Source organism: Lactuca serriola, chromosome 3 (genome assembly GCF_051521515.1).
Source record: "Lactuca serriola cultivar US96UC23 chromosome 3, Lser_US96UC23_V15, whole genome shotgun sequence".
NCBI classification, from domain to species: domain Eukaryota; kingdom Viridiplantae; phylum Streptophyta; class Magnoliopsida; order Asterales; family Asteraceae; genus Lactuca; species Lactuca serriola.
This window is the reverse complement of record NC_136410.1, coordinates 307,948,752-307,963,626: the sequence shown is the minus strand read 5'-3', so window position 1 is coordinate 307,963,626 and position 14,875 is coordinate 307,948,752. Positions and strand designations below refer to the sequence as shown.

The window sequence follows — 14,875 nt, the reverse complement described above, 5'->3', positions numbered from 1 at the left end:
TCAGGGCGAGTACAAGTCATAGCATACATGATTGAGCTAACTGCGGAAGCGTATGGAACTCGACTCATTTATGCTATTTCGGCTTCGGTACTCGGACTTTGAGTCTTACTCAACTTGGCATTACTTTGTATCGGTAATTCTCCCTTCTTCGAGTTTTCCATACTAAAACGTTTTAGTACTTTATCTAAGTAAGTGTTATGACTAAGTCCTATTAGTCTCTTACTTCGTTCTCTCACTATCCTTATTCCCAAAATATAGGAAGCCTCTCCGAGGTCCTTCATAGTGAAGCACTTCCCGAGCCAGGACTTAACCTCCTGCAGAGCCGGGACGTCGTTTCCTATGAGTAGTATGTTGTCGACATACAGAACGAGGAAGCTTACTATACTCCCACTGGCTTTGACATATACACATGATTCATCTTCGCTTCGTACAAATCCAAAATCTTTGACTTTCTCATCGAAGCAAAGATTCCATCTGCGAGACGCTTGCTTAAGTCCATAAATGGACTTCTCAAGCTTACACACCCTATTTGGATGCTTCGGATCAACAAAACCCTCTGGCTGAGCCATGTAAACATCCTCAGCCAATTTCCCATTAAGGAAAGCGGTTTTGACATCCATTTGCCAAATCTCATAATCATAAAATGCGGCAATAGCCAGCATCACTCTAATAGACTTTATCTTCGCAACTGGTGAGAAGGTCTCGTCATAGTCAACCCCGGGAGTTTGAGTAAAGCCCTTCGCAACCAATCGCTCCTTATATGTGTGTACGTTTCCATCCACGTCGGTCTTCTTCTTGAAGATCCATTTGCACCCAACGGTCTTACGTCCGGGCACATTATCAACCAAATTCCAAACTTGGTTGTCATACATGGACTGGATCTCGCTGTCCATTGCCTCTTTCCATTTTGCAAACTCTGGGCCCGCCATGGCTTCCTTATAGCTACGAGGTTCATCTAGATTTATTAGTGTACCATCACGAATATACGTGTCCCCTTCGGTAGTAATATGAAAACCATAAAACTGGGGTTGAACTCTAGTTCTTTCGGAACGTCTAAGAGGTAAGGACTCATCAATCGGTTCAACCGGAGTTTCCTCCTCGGGTAGAGGTTCCTTCATCTATCGACTCTTGAATCTCTTCAAGCTCGATTTGCCTCCCACTGTCTCCTTGGCTTATGAGTTCTCGCTCTCGGAAAACTCCTCTCCTCGCAACAAAGACAACATTGTCCTTCGGTCTATAGAAGAGATATCCAAAGGATTTCTGCGGGTAGCCGATGAAAATACATCGCTCACTACGAGGTTCGAGCTTGTTGTGAGTATCTCGTCTTACGAAAGCCTCGCAACCCCAAACCTTGAAATGTGCTAACGAGGGAGCTTTCCCTGTCCACATCTCGTGAGGTGTTTTGGCAACCTTCTTAGTAGGGACTCGGTTAAGGATATGGGCGGCAGTCTCTAAGGCATACCCCCAGAATGAGATAGGTAGTGAAGCACGACTCATCATAGAGCGGACCATGTCTAACAAGGTTCGATTACGCCTTTCTGCCACACCATTCAACTGCGGTGTCCTAGGTGGCGTCAATTGTGAAACTATTCCACACTCCTTGAGATAGTCGTGGAATTCAAGACTTAGGTACTCTCCTCCTCGATCGGATCGAAGCATCTTGATTTTCCTGCCCAATTGATTCTCCACTTCATTCTTGAACTCTTTGAACTTTTCAAACGTTTCTGACTTTTGCTTGATTAAGTAGATATACCCATATCTACTATAGTCATCGGTAAAAGTCACATAGAAGCGGTTCCCATCCTTTGTGGTTGATCTAAACGGTCCACATACATCGGTATGTATGAGGTCCAATAGACCCTCACCCCTTTCACATGTACTAGTGAAGGGTGACTTGGTCATCTTTCCAAGCAAACAAGACTCGCATGTGTCATCTTCCCTAAGGTCAAATGACTCCAACACTCCATCCTTTTGGATTTGGCTATGCGCTTCTTGTTGACATGTCCAAGACGGCAATGCCACAAGGATGCTATATCCATACTATTGGAAGAATCCATGCATAAAACATCATTTCCTAGGTTATCTACAATCATAACAGTTTCATAAATTCGATTACATGGTATTGCTTCAAAATATAAGACACCATTTAGATAAGCACAAATAGAACCATTCTCATTATTAAAAGAAAATCTAAATCCTTTTCTAAACAAACCATGAAATGAAATGATGTTTCTTGCCATTTCTGGCGAATAGCAACAATTGTTCAAATCTAAACATAAACCATTCCTAAGCACTAGAGAGTACACTCCAATCTTGGTCACAGGCGACGATCTTCTGTTCCACATGATTAGATTTATTCTTCCACGCTCCACATCCCTATTTCTTCTTAGTCCCTGCAATTCAGAACAAATATGGTAACCACACCCGGTATCAAGGACCCAAGAAATAGCATGAGATGAATCATTATATTTAATTGTGTATATACCTGTGAAAGACGACTTGATCTTTCCTTCCTTGATGGCTTGCAGGTAGTCTGGGCAGCTTCTCTTCCAATGCCCTATTTTGTGGCAGTGGTGGCACTCTGCCTCCTTTGGGTTAGGGTTAGGCTTAACGGGATCAACTTTGGTCCCACTAGAAGAGGAACCATCTCTGGACTTTCCCTTGCGGTGGCTCTTAGACGGAGCCTTCCTCTTCTTGCCTCTTCCTTGCCCAATGGCCAAAACAGGAGCAGCGGGTGGATTGGGAGTGGGTGCAACAGACTTTTCCTTGAGGTTGCTTTCAGCAACCCTAAGGAGACCTTGGAGCTTACTTAGGGTGACCTCTTCTTTGTTCATGTGGTAGGTCATCCTAAATTGGTTGTAACACGGAGGCAAAGAGTGAAGCACCCTGTCGATCGCCAACTCTTCCCCAAAGTCAACATTCAACTTGCGAAGACGATCGACATACCTTTGCATCTTTTGCAGGTGCACGGTTAGAGATTCTCCATGACCCATTTTGGCGGAGATCATGTTAGTGAAAATCTCGTAACGCTCCTGCCTTGCGTTTTGGTGGTATCTCTCCAACAAGTCTTGGTGCATTTCGTACGGATACATGTCCTCATAGGACTTTTGGAATTCAGCATTCATTGTGGCTATCATGATGCAATGAACCTTCGTTGCATCACGTTCATGAGTCTCAAAAGCAGTCATTTCAGCCGGAGTAGCGATTTCTAGGTTGATCTTCTCGAGCTTCTCATCGAGGACATACTCCTTGTCCTCGTAGCAAGCAATTGTGCGAATGTATCTTATCCATTCGCTAAAGTTCGTCCCATCGAAAGTCACCTTTTGGCAAACGCTCATCAATGTGAATGAGCTAGCAGCAGCGTTGTTCGCGTTCGACATCTACAAATAGAAAGGACAAAGATAGATTAGAATTTGAATCCCTAATTATCACCCAATAAGAAAAATTAGGGCTAGGATCCAACAACAATATTTACATGTTAGAAAAGGGATGCCGTAATCTAACATGCAAACAATTTGAAGGTAAGTGAATTACGATTCACTAATTCTCCACCATGAAAACATAACTTTAAGTTCTAAATGTATTGAGAATTCCTAGGTTTGGATGAGATTCATTGAAACTTTTTAATGGCATGTTTAAATCTCGATATGCCCCTCTCGTTTGTGACTGGGATACCGAGGATCACAAAGTGGGTGTGAATTACCATGCAAATTCACATGGTGCCTTCATTGTAACAATCACATATTCGATGTGCCGGTAAACCACACACGCTCCATCGAACTATGATAAACAATGAATCACCCTTTGCCACCTTTGTTTAGAACCAATTAGTGTGCCGGTAAACCACACACACTCCACTAACTTCTTAGCAAGGGTGCAAAGTGTAATTTCATGGGATTGCATCAATTCACTTTTCCTAAAGTAACTAGGATTGGGAATTTTGAAAAACATGTAGTTACTTTGTATTTCATATTATACTTTTAATGAGAAGATGAAGTTGCCCTATCCTACCCGTTCGGCTAATGACCCTCCACCGATCAAGCAAGCGGTGGGTGTGAGTGTACACCCATTAAGCGCCATTTTATAGGCAGCAACCTTATACCCACCTTATAGACCGGCTTCGTGAATGAGGCCTACTAACGGTAAGACTAGCATTTTAATTTTACATTTATATATATATATATATATATTAATCTTGTAATATTATATTAGTATAGGGTTGAATTTTAAACTTGTAAAATTCTAGGGTTTGAAATTTAAATTGTCTAAATTAAACTTTTAATCACAAAACATAAATTTCAACACTTGAGGGCAAGTTTTAAACTTTTCAAAACATAGGGGATCAAATAACAAATAATCTAAATTAACATTTAATCACATAATTATCCATATTTGATTTATTTAATAATTTCTTGCAAAACAATTTACTAATTTAATTAAAATAATTAATCAATTATCATATAAGGAAATTAATATTTAATTAATTGATAAATATCTTCAATTAGGTCAAGAATATACTCATATATATCATAAAATCGGATTTATATTGACCTAACATGATTAAGGTAAGTATCCAAAAGATAAACAACAAGAAATCCCGAAATTAGCTCTTTCTGACGCTCGGACTCGCCGAGTACCATAATGGACTCGCCGAGTCGAGCCTACTCGCCGAGTTCATCAGGCAGAAACACAAAATTCGAATTTTTGCAAGCATTAAACAAGCAACCAATGCATCAATTCAATAGAAACCAATCTAGGCTCTGATACCACTGATGGGTTTTGGCCGTATGAACATTCCTATGTGCACATACAAACCCTAATTCTTGGATCTAGGTTTCACTAATTGAACATACATTGAATCCAAGACTTCTAATGGCTAATATAGTATAATTACATAAGAAATCAGAATTAGAAGATTACCTTGAATCACTTGCTTGATCTTCTTGTCCTTGGAGCTTTAGAGTCACAATTGTCACTCCTCTAATGGCTTACAAACACCAACTACCAAGAGGATGATTTGAGAGAGAGGAGAGGGGATCAAGAATCGGCCAGGGTTTCTTCTAGAGCATAGGTGCCAATTTTCCTTGACCCTTAGGGTCTATTTATACTAATGAGGCTCCTAGGGTTTCACCCTTAAACCCTAATTGGATAACTTAGGCCCTAAGCAATCCAATACCCTAATGATAAGCCTTGGACGAATTCTATGGCTATCCTAAGCCCTAGAAACCGTCCACCCCTTATCCATAAGGGATTATAGCCCAAAGTACAACTATCATACAATTGACAGTTTATGCCCCTTTATTCAATTAATCTCCTTAAGTTACCAAATTAATTCCTAATTAATTTATGACTTATATTAATCAAATAACAATATTATTATTCCTTAGATTATTCTCATAATATATAAATAATATTTCTTCTCTCATAATAAATCATCCTGTGAAGTTGCTATGGTGAAGGCAACCCAAAAGGACCATGCACAACCGGGTCAAATACATGCCTAATATAGTTGCAGCCTTAGACACTATTCCAACAATAGTGTCACTGAAAATGTAAATATAGCGCCTGTAGTGCCAGAACCGATTATGTATGTTACACCGGAGAATTATAAGTATATCGGTGATAATGATGTTGGTACATATGTTAATGATGTTGGTGTAAATCATTACTTTGACAAAAAAAAAGCACTAGACGTGGTGGATAAGGTTGGTAATGAATCTGGAAAACAAGAAGTTCCATTTTTGCATGATGGTGAACTAAAAGGATATGGCGAGTTTGCAGAGTGTGACAAGTTGGATATATTTGGCCTAGAGAGTGATTCTGACAGAGAAGAATTTGATGATGAACCTAAACTTATTTATTCAGATACCATGTTTCATGGTATGTTGGTGATTTTAGTGTCACCATCTCATTTTAAGTAACTGGAACTAGCATGTGAGCTAAGGGGCTTCATGATTTGTACTCTAATATATGTACAGGGTTGTGCGGAGTGCACGCATGTATAAGATCGAGTCAGAAGTCGGTTCGATGACTAGTCAGGGGTCCGGGGGCAGCGCCCCTGGGTCCGGGGTTTCCAAAGGGGCAGCGCCCCTAGCGGGGTCCAAGGGGTAGAGCCCTTAGCTGGGGTCCAAGGGGCAGAGCCCCTGCCAGGTCAGCGGGCGGTAAAACTAACGAAATGGAAAACTCAATTTCTTGAGGGTGATTATGGTAAAACTAACGAAACTCGTTAGTTTTGGTAACCCTAATCCAGATTAATATTACTTGTTTCCAAAGCAACTAATGGCGGCCCAACCCTAATGAAACCCTAATCGTGTTTAATATATAAACAACTCTTCCGTTCCAGAAGGGGGACACTTTTTAGCTCTCGTTTTTCATCACACATTCACACAACCCTTTAACATATTGGCTTACGTTTTCTATGCCTAGAAATGTAAGTGTCCACTTGGATTATCCTAGGCTGAATTTCTTGTAACCCAGGCATAGGGTGGAAATATCAGTTTGGAAAGTGATATCACGATCCAAGTTGGTATCCAGATCTCCACCACAAACCCTAAATTTCCCAACAATCAAACTGATATTCACTTTTTCTGGAGATGGGTGACTCAATCCGCGAGATGACCACTAAGTTTGCCAAGTTGGAGAAGTTTGAAGGTGTCGATTTCAGGCGCTGGAAGAAAAAGATACACTTCATGCTGACCACTTTGAAAGCAGCATACGTGCTGACTACTCCAAGACTAGCAGAGCCTGCAGAAGGTGTTGTTGAGACGGCTGAAGAGACAAGAAAGAGACAGAAGTGGGACAATGATGACTACATCTGCGAAGGTCACATTTTGAACGGTATGTCTGATGCTTTATTTGATATCCATAGTGAAGCCTTGTTTGCCAAGGAGTTGTGGGATACCCTTGAACTGAAATACATTACTGAGGATGCTTCTAGCAAGAAGTTTCTGGTTAGTGACTTTAATAATTATAAGATGGAAAATTCAAGGTCTGTCACTAGACAGTACAATGAACTCCTTGGCATATACGGACAATTTAAATTGCACAAAATGAATATGGATGAATCCATAGTTGTGTCCACTATCAATGAAAAACTGCCTCCATCCTGGAAAGACTTCAAACATAACTTGAAACATCAAAAGGAGGAAATGTCATTGGTTCAACTTGCTAGTCACATTCGTATTGAAGAATGTCTTCGTGCGAAGGAAAGTGACAAATCTGAAAACCCCAAAGGAAAAGTTGAACCTGGACAGCCCTCGGTTCATATGGTTGAAAACAAACCAAGGAACCAGAACCACAAAGGACATGGAAAACGTAAGCATGAACATGTCCCAGGCAACTCCAACAAAAAGAGAAAGGATCTAGTTTGTTGGAGGTGCAATAAAGTTGGGCATTACAAGCGTGATTGTCATGTGAATTTGGGCAACAATGGTGCTGGAAACAGTGGAGCCAATGGGAAAGTGAACAGGTCTTCAGCCCAAGTTAAAGGAGGTCAGTGGGAACATAATGGAAAACTCAATTTCTTGAGGGTGATTATGGTAAAACTAACAAAAGTCGTTAGTTTTGGTAACCCTAATCCGGATTAATATTACTTGCTTCCAAAGCAACTAATGGCGGCCCAACCCTAATGAAACCCTAATCGTGTTTAATATATAAACAACTCTTCCTTTCCAGAAGGGGGACGCTTTTAGCTCTCGTTTTTCATCACACATTCACAGAACCCTTTAGCATATTGGCTTACGTTTTCTGTGCCTAGAAACGTAAGTGTCCACTTGGATTATCCTAGGTTGAATTTCTTGTAACCCAGGCATAGGGTAGAAATATCAGTTCGGAAAGTGATATCACGATCCAAGTTGGTATCCAGATCTCCACCACAAACCCTAAATTTCCCAAGATGGTATGCCCCCATTGCCTTCGTGTCCTGTAAATGATGATGTGAACATTCCATGTCAGAGGGTGGATATAAATGAAGAGATTAAGGTTCTAGACATTTTTGATGACAAAGAGTTGCTCAAGCTTGCAATTGGAAGACAATGCATGGAACAAGGTAAGCAGTATAAGACTACCAGTTATGATGAGTTGAACCTTTGCCAATGACAAAGAGTTCCGATGCTATTGAATAGATTTAAAAAAAAACGAAAAAAAAATTTCTTATGGTTCATACGAAACCGTAGGTGTACAAGTCGACATTGTACAATCTGCGCATTGGGCGCTTGTACACCGTAGGTTTCATATGAAATCTACGGTTTTAAATTTTTATTTTCGATTTTTTTCAAAAAAATTTAACCACATATACAAAACCTACTCCTAATCACAAACACGATAAAATTTTGATGAAAAGTAGACAAACTTGGTTGTTCTTCGGGTGCTCCATTAAGAGAAAAAAGTAGCCAAACCAAAGAAACCAATAGGAAAAAAAGCCATAAAGTGATATTTTTTTTTCATTTTATATTTTGGGCTAATGGGCCACGAAAAAATAAACGGGTCTGTGAAAAAGTATCTCAATACCACGAAATAATACTTTTTGGCCTAAAACAGTAGTCAACCACGTTGGCCGTAGTCAACCATAAGTTGACTACGGTTTTGTGGGTTATTTTTGGCTAAGTGATATTTTTTGGCTATTTTTTGATAAATAATTAACAAAATTGGCTAGATTAGTATTTTGGCCTATAATCATATGCATGTTTTTTTTACCTTTTTCTAAAATACTAAAATTAATTTTAAAATAGTTTTTTAATAGATTATTTAAATTTTAAAATATAAAAATAAAGTGTAAAAAACATTATTTTTTAACTTTTTTTATTATTTTGTACGTCAAAATATTAATTTATTGTTGTTGTGTCGTATTTTTTAATCAAATAAAAATATTTATATGTATTTCAATTTATAAAAATATCTATAAGAATGATTTTGCCACATGTCTTTCTCTTATTTAATTTATCACATGTCATTTTGTCATAATTTAGAGTTATATTTATTTTCCACTTGTCATTTATTTTATTTTTCATTTTTAATATATTATTAGTTTAGTTTCCATAAATTAAACCTACCATAATGATATTAATTTCATATTTTAAATTTTAAATTTTAATTTCAATTTCAAATAAATTTACAGTTTAAACCTTTGTATTTAATATTTTGTTATAATTAACCTGTTTAGTATGCGGGTCTGACAACTAAACACATAATTTTAATTTATTTATTTTTTGCATGTTTTTTTTCTCATAATTTTTATTTATTTCAAATTTCAAATTCAAGTAAACTTCTCATTTAATCGTTTCTAATTATAATTTTGTTTTAATCAACCCGTATAATATACGGGTCTCACAACTAGTAGTGTTAATAAATTATCTATAATAAACTAAATAATGTTATAATAAATAGATTTATTTGTGAATAAAAAACTATTAATCATAACTTAATTATTAAAACTTCTAATGATTAATAAAAATATGTAATCATTAAATTAATTAGTAAAAGTAATGATTAGAAAAAATGTTTAGGGGTAGGGATAAGTGAAGATGGGGTAAGAATAAATGAAGCCTATTTAATATTTATATCTTTAACTCTTTAAGTTGAACATTACTTACAGTTTATGTTTATATTCTTTTTAGTTTCAAAAAAATACTTTCTGCCATCTCTCTCTCTCTCTCTCTCTCAAAATATTATTTTATTATCGTTGTGTTGTATTTTAATTTTTTTAATTAAATAAAAATATTTATATATCTTTTATAAAAATAGTATTAATAAATTATCCATAAATAAACTTATTATATCTTCATTAATCCAAGAGCAATATTATCATTAATCACATTACTGTTAACATTAATATAAAAATAAACCTATTATATTTTTTATTTTATATAAACTAATCTACAAAAATATTCAAAAAAGAAATTTTGGAACTAAAGTGAAATTTTTCCGAAAATATTGAGATTTTTCTGACAATTTCCCTTTATATAATATCTTTTTTTAAAGATTAATTAAAAAAAAATCTTCTATTTTATGTGTTTTTCGGATTAAACTTTAAATTTAGTTTTTGCCTGAAAAAACCTTGATGTTTTCATTTTTTCTTAAAAGCCCTAAACCTTGTATTTTTATCCGAAAAAACCATTAATCTTCAAAATGCTTCAGAATAAACCCTCAATATTTTTAGTTTTTTCATGAAAAAAACCCTCACATTTTACAATTTATTTGGTAAAATATGTCTAAAAGGCCATATCGAAAAAAAATGAGAAAAATACAAGTTCTTTTATTGTGTGTGGTGGGCGACGATTATGAGAAAAATACATTCCGATGGCGAGAGCAGGTCCATTGATTTTAGATCGTGTAATGAGAGGATAAGAGGATGTCAACGAGGTCTGATTATGCTTGACAGCGGTCTGATTATGCTGTGCGTGGGTGACTGTCGTTTTCAATGGTTCCATCGTCGGCGATCTGGTGGTTTCAAAACGATCTTGTGTCGGCAATTTGATAGCTTCTGTGGTGGGGTTCAGTTCCTTTTCTTCATTAGAGTTGGTGAGAGATAATGAGAAGTGATATAGTGTGAAATTACTGGGGTGTATGGATGTATGGTTGGGTTAAGGGGGGGGACCTATGTTTGTTAATATATTTTTTAATTAATAAATAGTTAAAAAAAATTAAAAAATAAAATATTAAGGGCATTTTAGTCATTTTCTATTAAGCAGAGACTAACACCGTAACAACATCAAAACCTGGGGACGGTCCGAGTGAAAAAAAAAGTTAGGGACCAACACATGAAATTTTAACAAATCATAGGGACGGTTTCAATAATTTGTTCTAAAAACAATTGGAATATTTATGAATGTGATGTTAACAATGCCTTTTTACACGAAGATTTGCAAAAGGAAGTTTACATGAAACTTCCACATGACCATGATATTACTTCACATTTTCTTGTATTTGTACTTAAAAAAAATCCTTATATGGATTAAGGTAAGCTTCCAGACAATAGTATATTAACTTGTCTTCAGCATTAAGAGCACAAGAGTACATTTATTCCCGAAATGATCATTCACTTTTCCTCAAATGAAGTAACTCTTTTGTAGTCATTGTATCTGCCTATGTTGACGACATCTTAGTCACAGGAAATGATATAAAATCGATTAGCCATTTAAAAACCTTTATGGATGCTCAATTTCAAATAAAAGACTTGGGCTTCATTCATTTGGCATTGAGTTTGACAAAATTGAGCAAGGCATGGTTTATCAAACTAAATATATCAAAGTGTTACTTTTTACTTACAACATCATTGAATGTGCTTCCACTCATCTTCCTTCTCAATTTAAACTTCTTCCAGTAATGTTTGGTCATTTACGAAATGCAACTCTATATAGACTAGGGCTGAGCATTTAGACCAAACCAGACCGGACTGACTCTTGGACCGGACCAAATTAAGAGAAATTGGTGTCCCTTGGACCGGACTTGTTGAGGTCAGGTCCAGGTTTTTCGGTTCTTGTACCCATTGTACCCATTGGACCGATACAACTTTAGGTACATATAGTACAACTCGTTAAAACCTACAGAAAGTTAATTTACCTATTAAGACTTTAGAATGAGTATTTGTATTGTATCAGACAGGAACCGAAAATGGATAGGACCGACTCTTGGACAGGACCTGTTTTAAAGAAATCAGTGGATCTAGGACCAGATATTGAGGCCAATCCATGTTCGGTTCCCGATTTGGTTTGGTCCAAAAGTTCAAATGCTCACCTCTACTACCAACAACTTGTTGGGAAGCTAAATTTATTGGTTCACACCATGCCAAATTTGGCTTTTCCTGTTCAACATTTAAGCAAATTTAACAAAAACACCTTCTCAAACTCATTACACAATTGCTCTACATGTTTTGAAGTATCTTAAAGACACCTTATCATAGGCTTTATACTTCAACAATTGATCATCTTTCAAATTACAAGCTTATTGCGATTTTGACTAGCCTTCATGCCCCATCGCCAAAAAATCAATTAGTGGGCATTTTATTACTTTTGGTGACACTCTTATTTCATGGAAATCAAAGAAGCAGATCACAATTTCTTTATCCTCAGCGAAGCTGAGTCATGCAACAAGTGTTTGCAGATCTTGCATGGCTAAGCAAATTGTTTCATGAATTTGAATTGGGTATCTCTGATCACTCACATTCCTTTACATTGTGATAATATGACAACAATCTATATAACATCTAATCCAGTGTTTCATGAACGTATAAAACACATTGAACTAGATTGTCATTTTGTAAGAGAGAGAGAGTCACAAATGCTCTCATTCAATTAGCTCATGTTCCACTTTTGATCAAAAGAGTTCAACATTCTATGGCAAAATCCAAGCTTGGTGTTTGTAATTTCCCTCAACCTTGTCCCCGGGGGGTTGGGGGGGGGGGGGGGGGTCTACTCAAGATAAATGATGAGTTAGTTAAAGTTAGTTAGAATGAGTTAGTTTTGGTTGTTGATTTCCTCTGTATATATCTTTGTAGCCTCTTCATGTTTGAATAATAGAGAATTCAATTGAATCGTTACATTTCCTCTCTTTCTTTCTTTCATTACAAAAATATCTCATCAAAGAAGACCAAAACATATTTTCTCGGGAATGGTTGAAGATATTTTTCATAAGGCTTTTGAACAATCTTATTGGCACACATGCATGACTACTTACCCAAATTTTATAAGAAAAATTTAACAATCATATAATTTCCTCGGTCCCTGCAATCTTCTTCTTTATCCACTCAATATCAGTTGCCAACTCTTTTCTGCTAGACTGAAATATATAAAATATAAAATTCCAAAAACATGAGTATGCATCCCTTTTAATTTCAACATAAAATGTGGCTAAACCCTACGATCTTCTTGTATTCAAGTTGCAAGAAATTTACCTTGAAGAGAAGATATCGGTAAACAAACCATCCAGTATATCCAAGTCCTACCAACTCCAAGATCTTTGGAAGCTGTGACAATATAATATAAACTATATTAGAAAACAAGATTTCAAGAACACAATACAAACAAGATATAGAAAGCATACCAATGGCACTGAGTTGACAGCACCAACAAGGATTGAAGATATCCAAATTGCAACAACTGCTCCTCCTCCATAGAATATAACTGTTGACTTGTCTTCAAGTGCATCCCACTGTAAACAATTTCGTAAAGGAAACAAATATTGTATCAGAAACAGACACTGATAAGTAAGTACATCATGACAAAAGAATTGAGTTGAGCTTATATATGTTTCTTGAATCTTCACCTTTTCCTTCAAGTCATTGAACAATTCATTAGCATCCGGAGGAGATGATGCATCTTCTGAGGCCTTGATCTTCAACAGAGATGACCTTCGTGATACTAGCAATTTACAACTTACATATCAAATGCTATCCAGCTTTGTAGTACAGAAAAAACACATATCTAAAAGAAACAACACGTGTAATGGTGAAGATTGATATCCAATGTTCCGGATTAAACAGAATACTAGTTTCAAGTTTCAACATTGATATGAATTTGCTTACGCGAAAGGTTTCTAATTGAGTGACTTTTTACGAGGTTCAATGAAGTACACTGTCAAATGTACCTAAAAACGTAAAACAACCCATGTTGGTTTTGAAGTTAAAAGATATATCGTGTTCACTAATTGCATAACAGCCTACCACAAATTTCAAATCTACAAGGAAGCAGTTTACGTGAAGTTGTCATTGAGAACCTCAAAATCGATCGAAAATCCAGCTCACATACTAACTTGTAAACAATATGCTCGACGAAATGCCTCAGAGAACAACAATAGTAGCACCGACAATAAAGTTACCTGAAATCTGTTTGATCGAAGTGGAAAACGAACGAGCTGGAAGGTGTGGTAACGATGAGCAACGGACAGCGGTGGTGCTAGGAAGACGAGGTAAAACGACGGCGGTGGCCGCCGAGGAAGTTGCTGCCGCAAACGCCGTCGCCATTTTCATAAACTCTACGTATTCAGCCGACCTCAACTTTTTCTGCTATCCACACTCATCTCTCTCCTTTTCTTTTTAGCTTTTGTTGGATTCTTGCTTTGACACGTGGAGAAAGGGAGCATTTTGATTGGTTCAGTTTCTATCTTCGTAATCCACGTTTGATCGGTTCCTCTGCGGCAACAGCTACTTTTTGTATCGATGTGTTGGGTTGTGTTTGATTCAAAATGTTATTTTTTTTTCAAAACTTTTATTAAATTATTGGGGTTATATTTGATTTATTTTTTATTTAGACTTAAAAAATTTAATAAAAGAACCCATTTAAAAATACTTGGCGTTTACTAATATATATATATATATATATATATATATATATATATATATATATATATATATATATATATATATATATATATATATATATATATATATATATATATATATATATATGGGAAAAGTGAATATACCCTTAAGGGTATATAAGCTTAGGTACCCAAATTTATCATAGTACATCGTTTTGTATCATATAATACACTAGTTGTGAGACCCGTATGTTATACGGGTTGAATAAAACAAAAAAAATTAAATATGAAGGTTTAAACAAAAATTTATTTAAATTTAAAATTTAAAATTTAAAATTTGAATTTAAAATGAAACATATTCAATAATATGAGTTGTAATATTGTAATTTAATTATTATTTTCAAATAAGGCAATTAATAATTGAGGTTTAAATATAATGTGTTAATTAAAAAAAGATAAACAATGAGAAAATAACACATGGAAAAAACATTTATTCAAAAATACCAAAAAATGACATGTGTCCAAGTTAATGAGAGAGTGACATGTGGCAAAATTATTTTCATTTATTAGGAAAGATTCTAATTGTCTAATTTTCTGATCATTTAACTTCAAACTTGATTTA

General features: G+C 35.9%; 1 protein-coding gene across 1 annotated transcript; it reads right to left on the bottom strand.

The window, feature by feature from the left end:
* Positions 1 to 12,482: 12,482 nt before the first annotated feature.
* On the bottom strand, positions 12,483 to 14,027 carry LOC145094157 (protein CURVATURE THYLAKOID 1A, chloroplastic-like). The gene is made up of 5 exons (XM_079032449.1): positions 13,813 to 14,027; positions 13,261 to 13,355; positions 13,039 to 13,146; positions 12,890 to 12,961; positions 12,483 to 12,774 (listed from the first exon to the last, which is right to left on the bottom strand). The coding sequence occupies exons 1-5, from the start codon at positions 13,961 to 13,963 to the stop codon at positions 12,700 to 12,702; spliced, it is 501 nt and encodes a 166-aa protein (XP_078888575.1). The 5' UTR covers positions 13,964 to 14,027; the 3' UTR covers positions 12,483 to 12,699.
* Positions 14,028 to 14,875: the final 848 nt, after the last annotated feature.